The sequence below is a fragment of the Malaclemys terrapin genome, chromosome 10 (assembly GCF_027887155.1).
Source record: "Malaclemys terrapin pileata isolate rMalTer1 chromosome 10, rMalTer1.hap1, whole genome shotgun sequence".
In the NCBI taxonomy this organism is placed as follows: domain Eukaryota; kingdom Metazoa; phylum Chordata; order Testudines; family Emydidae; genus Malaclemys; species Malaclemys terrapin.
The window spans coordinates 57,850,155-57,863,198 of NC_071514.1; the positions used below are offsets into that span (position 1 = coordinate 57,850,155).

Genomic DNA, 13,044 nt, shown 5'->3' on the forward strand with positions numbered 1-13,044 from the left:
CACAGCCCGTTAGAAGTGGGGAAGTAAAATGGCTGTTCGGGTCCAAGGTTGCCATGGCAGTGAGCGCAAAGGGTCATGAGATGCAATGTTCTCTAATGGGTAGATCAAGGGAGTGGGAATCAGCAGGAGACCTAGGTTCTGTGACCAATTCTCCCCTGTGCCGTTGCCTTGAATAAGTCCCTTCGCCTCGCTGTTGCCTGAGTTTCGTCCTCTGTAGAGAGAGAAAACGCAGCTCTAAGGAGCATCTGGGCCCTGCCCTGGGTCTCTAAGTCTCAGTGGTAGAGAGCGGAGATTAAGCCACTATCCAACAAGCAAAACAATCTGTTCATTTGGATATCTCCATGCAGAGATTGTAAGGGAATTATTCTGTGTGAGGGCTACGTTCCATGTGCAGTCCAGGCTCCCTGACCAGTGTCCCCACACAGGAAGCCTCCTTCCTGAATACACATGCAGGAAGGACGAGCCCTGGGTGCCTGTTAGTTTCATTCCACTAAAGACTCTGCTCTGACGGGATCTGGGCAGTGCAATGGCGTTGTCTTGGGGGAGATGATCGTTTGATTTGATGGCCTTTTCCCTGAGTTTAGGGTTGCAGGGTAGCAGTGCAGCAAACAGGTGAGATGTGTAGGGCTGACTGACCCTGTTTTCTCCCTCTCCTGAACCCAAACCAGTTCTTACCTCAGGCTTTCTCCTGAGTAACAGCATGTTTTCTCTTCTCTAGAGTGTGCCTTTCACACTCCAATAAAACTTTCCCCACACGGTCCATTCCGCTGCCTTGCTCTAAAGCTGCTGCACAAGGCCATTAAACACGGGAATGTGCTCCTTCTTCCCTGGGCTAGGGAAACTTCCCCTTCCCGCTTGCGGCTGGGAGGGATACTGATCTCTCGGAGCATTAGAAATCCTTTCCCACGGGGTTTCTCTCTCTAATGCAAGCCTTCAATTCCAGGGCAAGGAGGTGATCGAGCATTACCTGAAGGAGCTGATCTCCCAGGGCATCACCTTCATCCCCCGATGGACACCTCCACCCGTGAGCAGACAAAAGGAAAAGAGGGCCCTGGCTGTGGGACACAACCTTGGTATTGTGCCAGCAGAGTCTTGCATGCATGGAACTACCAAAGAGCAGCCAGGCAGCTCGTGCCCCGCTGCAGAGACGGCTAGCCCTGATGGTATGTTATCCCCAGGCAGCGGTGAAGGTTAGCAGTGAAGACCTTCTGGGTCTCTCTCACTGGGATTTTTCTGCCACTTAACTCTTGAAGCTCCTGCAGCCTGATGTAGGAAAAGGCTCCAGCCCAGTGTGAAAGTGTCTGCCTAAGCAGAAGGAAGTGAGAGGTCATTGTAGCATTGCAGTGACACCGGCAACATTGGGAACTTTAACTCCGAATCCCTGCCCTTGCAATTGAGGTATGTCTCCAGGAACTTCGAGAACAGCAAGAAACTGAGATGTGGGACTCCTGGGTTCTGTTCCTGCCTGGCCTTGGTCATGTAGCTTCTCTATACCTTAGTTTACCCATATGTAAAATGGTTTGAATACTTAGCCACTGGCTAAGGAAGCTCGAAGGCACAATTAATATTGGTAAAGTGCTTCGAGATGAAAGGTGCTATAAGAAGTGGAGAACTCTACTTAGCAGCCGGGTGGGGGGAGAATTATTGGCTTCCTTTTCTTCACATATCTCTGCTCTTGAACTGCCAGCTTTGTATGGCTCTCCCAGCTGCCCTCTTTCCATTCCATTGTGTCTCTGCTCCCCAGCTTGGCTGGGTCTGTGGCATAGCTGCTGACTTAGTTTTCCCCGGGGGTGATAAATGCTCACTCTGTCCCCTCCCCCAACCTCTGATCAGCTGTTTTGTGGGGGCACCCCCGATCAGCTGTAGCTGGTGGGTGCTGAGCACCCACTATTTTTTCCATGGGTGCTCCAGCCCCGGAGCACCCACAGAGACGGTGCCTATGATCTGCGGTGAGGGTGCATTTAGGAAGGCTCTCCTCTCCTGTAGGAATGAGGGGCAGCAGTGTGTTCTCTAGGCATGTGATCCCTGTTGTGCGATACTGTCGCCTATTGTATCAAGGGTCAGAACTATTCCCTCTGCTCTCCTTTCCCTTCTGTCTCCACATGCCTCCAGCACAGCTGCTGGCCTGTGCCGCTACTCTTGGTACCATGTTCCCTGTACACAAACGCCTCCGGCTGCGCATCTGCCTGGAATGCCACATGCTGGCAGATGTGATCCCCTTGTTCTTTGTCTCTATGCCCTGGAGGGACCCTACGCTGCACTAGCCACACAGGACAATCCTCATGGTAAAGGCCACCCTTGTGTACTGAGAGGAGCCACTAAAGTTATTCACTCTTTCCCCCTGGTGGCTATCCGTGGAATAGCATTTCAGCAGCTTCCAGACTGGCTGCTGTTCCCTCTTGCTGTAGGAATATAGTGCAGTGGGATTTTCAAAAGAGCCCAAGGTAGGTAGGTGTCCAGAACCCATTGAAATCAAAGGAGGTGGGTGCCTAAGTCCCTGAAGCTCCTTTGAAAATCCCAGCCAGAGACCAGGGCAGCTTTGGGATGGAGGCAGGAATTAGAAGGCGTATTGGCACCATTGAGTACTGGGTGGACCCTGCTGTGATGCTCTAGACATCCCAAATTACTGATTCGGTCCCCACGCCCTAATTGTAATCAAAACGTCTCCCATGGACTCCTTTGGATGCTGTCCAGCCCTTCCCAGACAAAAGCCAGGCAGACTGTTGATGAAGAAGGCCGAGAGTGTTTGGAAATTGCATGTGTGTGTTTAGTGTACGGCAATAACTGTACAATTCCCCAGATCCTCCACTTCTACCAGGGTGAATTCTCCCCTGAGTTGCTGTTTTCTTCCCTCTCTAGCTGACAAACTGGACGCTGATTACATTGAACGGTACCTGGGCCAGCTGACTCCAATGCAGGAAAGCTGCCTGATCCGACTCCGTCAGTGGCTGCAGGAAATGCACAAAGGCAAGGTAGGCAGCCTGGAGACAAGAAGGGAGCTCTCCAGAGAACTGATGTCCTCTCGGAGGCAGCTTTGCTTAGCGGCTTGATTATGTAACTAGGATCCAGGAACCCCTGCCAGTGTGGTCTAGGGCAAATGGCTGCTCTGTGCCTCTATTTCCCCATATAAAAATAGGACTGTGAATAACTCGCATGTGCTGAGGCTTAACTGATTGTGGAGTGCTGTGTTAAGACAGCTATTTCCTGATAAGCTTTAGGTGAGTCTTATTGCTACTGCCAGCGGCAGTACAGAATACCATGCCATCCTTTCTTCTCCGCTGCTGCTGGTGGCACTGCCTTCAGAGCTGGGTGCCTGGGCAGCAGCTGCCGCTCTCCCACCTCCCACCTTCAGGCAGGGCCACCGCCAGCAGCAGTGGAGAAGTAAGGATGACAATACTGTGACCTCCTAATAGGCTTGCGACCCCCTTAAGAACATAAGAACGGCCATACTGGGTCAGATCAAAGGTCCATCTAGCCCAGTATCCTGTATTCTGACAGTGGCCAATGCCAGGTGTCCCAGGTGACCCTTTCGGGTCAGGGCCCACAGTTTGAGAAAAGCTGTAGAGAAAATTTTTTGTGGGTTGGTCACGGCATAAATAGCAAATTTCGCAGATGTATAATATAGCTACGAAATATCCTGTTTATGCCGTGACCAACCCATGAAAAATGTGTGATTTCTCTGTGGTTTAAGTCACCCCCTTATAGTATTTATCAAGTGGTCTTGCTTCCCTTCAAAGTCTAGCTTGCTGTGTCTGTGGGGCAGGGTGAGAACCTGCTAGTCGCACTGTGTAGATCAGTTGAAAACCTACCAACATCCCAAGGTTTTGGCAGACCTTGCTCACTAGAGTGGTGGGTGATAATGCCTAGCTTTTAGCTAGTCCTTTTCCAGGTGGGCTTCATAAGCCAACTTGCCTAGAGGCTGCTTTAATTTTGGGAGGAATTTTGTTTAAATCTATTTTTTATTTTTTTATGAAAATTCTGTATTTCAAACTTGATGCAGAAACTTCCATATTGAGGAGCAGGGTGTGTCTGTCTGAACTCATGGGAATAGATCACACTCAAACCGAAGAGTAACTACCTGGTGGGGGTAGAGTAGAGTGGGGGTCAGAGAGTGATTTGCAAGTGCAGCCAGAGTTGACCACAGCAGTTGGGTGCTGATCCTGGGTTGTGTTTGGCTCCCACAGGCCGTATTGGAGATTGTGAGACAAATGTATCCCTGCCACTCCTCCATTGATTAGAGCACTGTTACACTGGGGAAGAATTCAGCCTTGTTTAGTGGGACACTACCGATGGTGTGGGTTGAAAGGCTGGGGAGGGTGCCTGGTTTGTATTCTCCCCTTCCAGACGTGCCCAGAAGAGTGAAGCCTGCTGGCGTTTCTGGATGGAGATGCCCAGCCAGGGCTGTGCTGTGCAGTGTTAAACACTTGTGTGGAGGAATTGTGCCTGACTGCTTGACATTAGCAGTGCTGAGGCCTTGGTTGGGTCTAATGCACAAACCCAAGAAAACCTTGTGCCAGCAGAACTGATGTCCAGGCTCTGCACTGTGAAATGCAAGAGTGGAGGGACAGGTTCAAATCTTATTACTCCGGTTTTGGGTCCCTCCCCTCCCATCCTTACTGGGGATTTAGGGGGCTGGAAAATAGTATGCTGTGTTCCTGGGGAGCAGGGAGGCAGGGGAACCTCATTACTAATTGCAGCTCTTGATTTGGCTCCTTAGGAGTAGGACTGAGCTGTGAACAGAGCTGCCCATTCTGTCCAGCCTTGCCCACAGCCAATAGTCCCATCAGGCCTACAGGACAGGTTATGAGGGTGGGTGGGAAACAAAAAGTGAGGCCTTCCTGAAGGTCCCCAGATAGGCCCCAAACCGCTCTCCCTCTCATTTCCTTACCCTGATTAACTAACACTCACCGTTCATGACCGGAGCAGGGGAGAGGGGGAGTGTGCAGAGCTGTGCTGGTTAGGTGGGGTTGAACGAGGCATCTGAGGTAATGACTGCCCGCTCCCATTGGTAAGCACTTCTGAGAGGCAGGGAGACCTGGCAAAGAGATTTCTCCCGACCTTCCAAAAGAAAACCGAGTTCACATACAGTGCTACAGCTGGCTTCTGCGCATACTGCTTTACAGCTGGGATAACTGCTTTGGCTTGACACGCCTTCTGCAGTCCATCCAGCAAAACCACATTGACTCCTGTATCTAATGTGCCAGCTGTCAGACAGCCTGCCCGAGGCACCCTTCGCGGAGAGAGTGACAGGGAGCCACGTTTGTGATGGGTCAGGACCCAGGTTTTGAGCTGGAAAGCACAGTGTAAATGCCTGTTTTTGTTTTTTCTTGTAGTCAGAGGCTGGGGAATGGAAGCCGGAAAAGGTAAAATCTGGAGCATGTGAGCAATGTGAAAGAGTTGCCCCTAGGGATGGTCTAACGTGTGTGTGTGTGTGTGTGTGTGTGTGTGCGCGCACATGTGCACTCTTCTTGGCAGCTGTTTGCTGTGCTAGATCCACTAATAGGGTGAAACTGACTCTGCCGTAGTGACAGCTGTAGGTAGCCTTGTGCACTTCTTGTAGGTTGTGTGTATTCCCCATGCCCATTTGTAAGCAGAGTGGATGGTATTGGCAAACCCCATTTATTGCTTCCTTGTCTGCTTTGTAGAAGCATAAACCGCTTATCAGGTGGGTACAGAGTCAGATGCTTGTCCCAGACCATTTGAACTCGCTCTGAGGAGGCTGATCTCTTACTGTGACTTTTTTTAGTTCCAGGATAAATACACCCATCACCTCTTCAGAGGCTCATTGCAGATCTCTGTTCGTGGGAGACAAAGCTTGCCCCTTTGGATGTTTGTTTTTAAATGAAACACTCCCATTGTCCAGTTGCAGTGTCCATTCTCTGCTCCTTCCACAGCAGCAGTCAAGTGCTTTGCTGAATAAAGTCTTCCATAGCTTGAAGGCCAGCCAGAGAAAACTGGAGACTGTAAATGATGCAAAAACTGCAGATTTCGACACGTAGCTGTAAGCAATGGTCTGTGTGTTAGTGTTAAAGCAGCGAGGATGGGTACACCAATAATGAGAACTACAGGAGCACCTTCATTTTCCTGCCTATGGAAATTACTGCCTCTGGAATTCTCTCAACCATCTAACCAAATGCAGTCCCTCGTGTCAGAAATTCATTCCGCTAACTTAGCCTTTGAACTTGATTCTCTGTATAACAATACCACCTCATCCTCTCAAAGCTCTGCCTCTGACCCAAATGTGAGTGCTCACTCGTCCCTGTGCATTGCTATATTAAGAACTGTACCGCTGCCCATACCTAGGCTTTCTGGTTATTGCTATGACAGACTTTCCTCTGGCGTAGTAAGTAAGCTCTTGCTTTATCTATGTAGTAAGTAGGCGCTTGATTTATCTATGTAATCAGCCAGGAAGAGTTTGTTGTAACCTGGCAACATGACACTTGAAAATGGCAAAACTTTATGTAATAACCAGTGTTGGATTCTCTTGACAGGGACTCAGAGGCAGGGCCGCCCAGAGGGGGGGGCAAGTGGGGAAATTTGCTCTGGGCCCCACAGGGGCCCCCATGAGAGTTTTTCGGGGCCCCTGGAGCAGGGTCCTTCACTCGCTCCGGGGCCCCCGGAAAACTCTCGTGAGGCCCGGGCCCCCGGAGCCTCTTCCGCTCCGGCTCTTTGGCGGCAATTTGCAGTGGGGGGTCCTTTCGCCCCGGGACCTGCCACCGAAGCACCGGGTCTTCAGCGGCGGGGGGGCCCCCCGTCGCCAAAGACCCCAGGGCCCCTGAATCCTTTGGGCGGCCCTGCTCAGAGGGCTCCCCTGGATGTTATATTTGATTTTTTTCTGTGAGGATTTGAAGTAGTGTTGTCAATTCATCACCGTTAACTCACACGATTAAAAAAATTAATCATGATTAATCACTGTTTTAATCACACTGCTAAGCAATATTTTCTATATTTTCAAATATATTTATTTCAATTATAACACAGAATACAGAATGTACAGTGCTCACTTTATATTATTTTTTATTACAAATATTTGCACTGTAAAAATGATAAACAAAAGAAATAGTATTTTTCAATTCACCTCATACAAGTACTGTAGTGAAATCTTCTTATCCTAAAAGTGCAACTTAAAAATGTAGAGATTTTTTTTTTATGTAACTGCACTCAAAAACAAAACAGTGTAAAACTTTAAAGCCTAAAAGTCCACTCAGTCCTCCTTCTTTTTCAGCCAATTGCTCAGACAAAGAAATTTGTTTACATTTATGGGAGATAATGTTGCCCGCTGCTTATTTACAATGTCACCATAAAATGAGAACAAGCGTTCGCATGGCACTTTTGTAGCTGGCATTGCAAGGTATTTACGTGCCAAATATGCTAAACATTTCTATGCTTCATGCTTCGTCCACCATTCCAGAGGACATGCTTCCATGCTGATTAACTCATTTTTTTTAACGAGCATTTTTACATTTGTGACTGAATTCCTTGGGGAAGAATTGTATGTCTCCGACTCCGTTTTACCCGCAGTCTGCCATATATTTTGTGTTATAGCAGTCTTGGATGATGACTCAGCTAACATTGTTCGTTTTAAGAACACTTTTGCTGTAGATTTGATAAAACGCAAAGAAGGTACCAATGTGAAATTTCTAAAAGATAGCTATAGCACTCTACCCAAGGTTATAGACTCTGAAGTGCCTTCCAAAATCTGAGAGGGATGAGGTGTGGCGCATGCTTTCAGAAGCCTTAAAAGAGCAACACTCCAATGCAGAAACTACAGAACCTGAACCACCAAAAAAGAAAATCAGCCTTCTGCTGGTGGCATCTGATGAAAATAAACATGCGTCGGTCCGCACTGCTTTGGGTTGTTATCAAGCAGAACCCGTCATCAGTATGGACACATGTCCCCTGGAATGGTGGTTGAAACATGAAGGGACATATGAATCTTTAGCGCATCTGGCATGTAAATATCTTGCGATGCCAACTCCAACAGTGCCATGCGAACGCCGGTTCTCACTTTCATGTGACATTGTGAACAAGAAGTGGGCAGCACTATCGCCTGCAAATGTAAACAAACTTGTTTGTCTGAGTGATTGGCTGAAGAAGAAATAGGACTGATTGGACTTGTAGGCACTAAAGTTTTACACTTTTTATTTTTGAATGCAGTTATTTTTTGTACATAATTCTACGTTTGTAAGTTCAACTTCCATGATAAAGAGATTGCACTACAGTACTTGTATTAGGTGAATTGAAAAATACTATTTTTTGTTTTTTAGAGTGCAAATATTTGTAATAAACAATAATAGAATACCATGTATTTAAATATTTTGGATGTTTTCTACATTTTCAAAAATATTGATTTCAATTACAATACAGAATACAAAGTGTACAGTGCTCACTTTATATTTTTTAACAGTGCCATTAATCATGATTAACTTTTTAAATCACTTGACAGCTCTAGTTTGAACCAACCTGAGTAGCCCTGTGGATAGTGGCTTCCTCTCAGCACTGAAGTTGTGTGTTCAATGTCTGCTATAAAAAAATCCCCAGCTGTTTCTATAGTGTGATGCAGACCAGTTCTTGCCAGCGTTTATTAAATAAAATTTTGAGCTCCGATGTGGAAACATGTCCACTACCCCCTCTTCCCCTCCCCCCCCCCCCCTGTAGCCAACTTGTATGAATGCGATGTTTGCAAAGCGTTGGTTAGAAACAATTTACCCCAGGTGTGCATCCAAGCTACCTCGAAACTTATCTGCTTTCTCTCCACTGAATCTGTTCTTAGGCCTTGTCTACACGGTGCATTAGTCCACAGTAGAGGGGTATAAATTCTAATTTGCACCAGCATATTGCACGCTAACTGGCCCACGTGGACTCTGTTAAAAGTTCCCTAGTGCACGTTGTGTAGGACTGTTTGAAATGGGACTACATTCAGATGCACTAGGGAACTTTTAGTGCATGCCAGCAGGGTCCACACAGGCCAGCTAGTGCGCAACTTATGAGTGCATGTTAGAATTGACATCTTTGTAGTGCAGACTAATGCACTGTGTAGACAAGCCCTAAGTGTGTCTATTGCAGTTTCATATCGGTATGTGTAACGGAGATTGCTTCAGGCCTGAAATTCCTGGTTGCTTTGCTTCCGGCCCTTCTTTCTATTTTCATTCGCATGTTAGTAAGCTGATAAGAGAGCTTTTCACCCTGAACATATGTATTGTTTGTGTTACAGTAGTGTGCAGGCGGCCCACCTGGGACCATGGCCCTATTATGCTAAATGCCGTAGCAATGCATAGGAAGATACTGTCCCCGCTTTGAAGAGTTTATAGTCTGAATGAAGATGAGATGCAACACGAGCTTAAACTGAGGCAATGGGGCGAGGAGGAGATTGGAAGATGTAGTTGCAAATTAGCTGTATGCACAACTTGCAATTTCAAGTCAAATTTAGCTTTGTTTGGGATTTATTGATGATGATTGCTGCTGGCCAACTGCCTACCCCGTTAGTAGCTGGCAATTTTATCTTGGGCTTTAAGGTAGAAGTGAATCTCAAGGGATTTGAAGGAAGTCAGAAAGTGCTTGCTATCCTGGAGGGTGCCCCATAGGGTGACCAGATAACAAGTGTAAAACATCGGGACAGGGGTGGGGGGTAATAGGTGCCTATAGTTTAAAAAAAAAAAAAAAAAAAAGCCACCAGAATTGGGACTGTCCCTATAAAATCGGGACATCTGGTCACCCTAGTGCCCCATGCAGAAGGGGCAGCAAGGGACAAAGTACAGAAGTGTTGGTGGGAGAAGTGGATGAACATTTGAGGCTGGTGTGATTAGCTGAAAGCTTGTGGGGGGGGCCACATGGTCAGATAAGAGAGGGGATAATTGGGGGGGGGGGTTACACTGTAATGTCATGAAGGGGAGCTGTCATGGAGAAAGGAGAGGGACTGACCTACCCGGACAAGGCCAGTGTGGAGGTTCAGCAGACAAGACCGATAAGAGCCTGCACAAGAGTGTGAGCTGCAGTGTTCCAGCTGAAGGGAGCCTTCGGAGGGTGTCTGATGGTCTATTTATAGACAGCCCAGCTGTGACCAGTCTCCATAGGGCTAGCACAGGAGCCTTCCTGTAGGCTAGCGTGTTGAACAAAGATGCTTTTCACCCTTTGCATGGTGCTGTGTGGCTTTTCTGTCTCTCTTGGGCTCACCCTGCTCTCTGGGGAAGGAACGTTGCAGCTTTGTTACTTTTGGGCAGGATTTGCGGGTGGTCTGTCTCGGCTGGTGGGGGAATGTTTTGGGAGACTCTGGCTAGCAGAGTTCACTGCAATTCCCAGCTGTCTATTCAATGCACTGGCTTGCAGTGTTTCCAGACTGAATATGCATGGCATGTATAGGCCCAGGTAGGTGGGAGGGCCTTATCTCTGGAGAGGGGCTGGGTTTGTCATTTCCTTACAGTCCTGGATTAGCTGGAGCAGACCAAATGGACATAGCAGGAGGAAAGAAAATTAAACTTCAGTCCTTCTCCATGCCTGTGAGGAGCTAGAAGCTTCTTTGCATCTCGCTAGGGTTTGTGGGAGGGGAGCGCTGGCAGCGGTGCAGTCCAAGTTCTTTGGGATGAGTGCGTCTCCTCTGTCTCTCAGATCCCCAAAGATGAGCATATCCTTCGATTCCTGAGGGCTCGCGATTTCAACATTGACAAGGCTCGCGAGATGCTCTGCCAGTCGCTGACCTGGCGCAAGCAGTACCAGGTGGATTACATCCTGCAGACCTGGCGACCCCCGTCCCTGCTGGAGGAGTACTACACCGGGGGGTGGCATTACCAGGACAAAGGTAGGACGGTGCATCTGCACCACCAGTGCAGGTTACACTGTAGCATGGTGAAGAATCCTAGCATGGGTACATTTCCTAATTCATATGAATGTCCTGATTTTGTCAAAGCAATCTCTTTGTTTTTGTACATGCAGATGAGGCTGAATCTGGCTGGCCTAAAGCTCCCCTTGATAGGAATATGCTTTGGGCACCATTTTTTTTTCTTTTAATTTTTAAGAAAATAACCCGCTTATAGGTAAGCAACTCTGTTTACAGTGGAAGCTTCTCCTACCCAAGTGCCCCATCCCTTCCCAGAAGGGTCTGCCCCCTAAGGAGATGAGTGGGTCAGACACCAACCGATTCAACCGACAGCTTCTCTCTGGCAAGGCTGTTGTGATATCATCACCTTCTCACTGAAGACTGGATTAAGACCATCAGACAGCTAACCATTTTAGGCCAATGTTAAACTGTGGCATGGATAAGAGAGAATCTATAGCTCATTTTCCCCCCAGCCTCCGCCAGGCTATTCCATCTCCCAGGCACCTGGCCTATTTATTACTGACAAGAAGCTGTGGTTAGATTAGCCATCTGAATGCTACTTTTCTTCAGCAGAGTTTCCAGGTTCTTTGCAGGATCTCCCGTTTGGGGGCTTAGAACTAGTGTTTTACCTGTAACGTCTTTGTTTGTTCTTTGCTTTGAAGATGGCCGCCCCCTCTACATCCTCCGCCTTGGTCAGATGGACACAAAAGGTTTGGTGAAGGCCCTGGGAGAAGAGTCGCTCCTGCGACACGTAAGGGATGCTTTTATTACCTATATAACTTCAGCTGCTACAGTGCTCTGAGAGGTTTAGATGAAGTGCAAATCACAGCAGCAGGCCCACATGGGAAGGGATCCACTTGACTAGCAGATGAAGGAATTGGTTCTAATACCATGTATCAGTTGGCCTTGTGTATCTCTCTCCCATCAAGTGTTGATGGCGATAGGGTTCAGCATGCAGCATAGGGGAACTATATAGCCTGGTGATTGGCCGCATCTTACCAGATACAAATTTGGAGGTAAATTCTTCATTGCCTTCAACAGTTAGGCCATCACGGAACCTGGCACTTGGTTGATACAGTGGCTATTTGGGCTTATCTAAATGAGCACTAAGGTGCATCTACAATGGATTCCCAGCTTGTGTAGATGTACCTATCCTAGCTCCGCTCAAGTCAGCTTGCCAAAAATAGCAATGTAGCCAGGATAGCAGGGGCCATGGCTTGGATTAGCTGCTTTAACACGAACCCAGGGGGTCCAGACAAATACATGCTTGCGTAGCTAGCCTGAGTCACTGCCCATGCTATCCTGGCTACACTGCTGTTTTTAGCATGCTAGCTCAAGCACAGAGCCCAACCTTGATGTCTGTTGGCACAGTTCCCACTACAGCACGTGCTTACTTTGCCATCACCTTGAACAAAGAGCAGCAGTTGGTCTCTTCTCCAGTGTCCAAGCTCTTCTCAGTGCAGGAGAGAGGGGGGAGCATGGTTGGGGAATCTGTTCGGACTCCCTGTTTCGGAATGCCTCCTCAGTCCCCATGCTACCAGGCAGCTCTAGATTACCCCTCTTGTGTAGGGTCTTCAGTGGCATGCATAGCGGTGTAGCTCCTCCCAACCCCCAACATACTCTCCAGCCCAAAGTGGGGCAAGGCCCAGCCATGGCGCAAATGCACCAGCAGGAAGTTCTCTGATGCCAGGGCAATTCTCTGTTAGTGATGTGCAGCTGGATTGTGGCCCTTACATTACCCAAATGATGCAAAGGGGCCTGTAGCAGGGCTTGAGAATCTGGTACGCAGCGTCTTGGGCTCTTCAACAAACAGGCCTTGTAAACTCAGTAGAACTGATTTTTCAGCAGACAGAACCTTTCCAGAAATCTCATTTCTTGTTCTTTATACACGTAACATGTTTTGGCTCCAGCTCCCTGTTCATGTGATTTCCTCCATGGTGGAGTAGGAGATGGGGGGCTCTTCTTTGGGTGTGTTGCCAAGGTAACCCCCAGTCTGTGCTCTTGAGCGCGCGCTCTCTCTCTCTCATTTCAGGTTTTGTCAATTAACGAGGAGGGACAAAAGAGGTGTGAGGAAAACACCAACCTGTTTGGCCGTCCCATCACGTTAGTATGCATTTAACTGTCTTAAGGCCCTGGTATGGTGTGAGCCAGCAAGGTGGAAGTAACATTTCAGAGAGAGTTTTTAAGATATCCTGGATTTTACTGAAATAAGTAACTGGAATTCTTAGGCC

The 13,044-nt window shown here is 48.0% G+C and overlaps 1 protein-coding gene across 1 annotated transcript in view; it reads left to right on the forward strand.

The window, feature by feature from the left end:
* The window catches only part of SEC14L5 (SEC14 like lipid binding 5), a 55,205-nt gene that overhangs the window by 29,104 nt on the left and 13,057 nt on the right, over positions 1–13,044 (forward strand). The window contains exons 6-10 of the mRNA XM_054042302.1: positions 944–1,163; positions 2,860–2,972; positions 10,606–10,795; positions 11,476–11,564; positions 12,846–12,916. Of these exons, the coding sequence (XP_053898277.1) occupies positions 944–1,163; positions 2,860–2,972; positions 10,606–10,795; positions 11,476–11,564; positions 12,846–12,916 (683 nt within the window). The remainder of the gene's footprint in view (positions 1–943; positions 1,164–2,859; positions 2,973–10,605; positions 10,796–11,475; positions 11,565–12,845; positions 12,917–13,044) is intronic.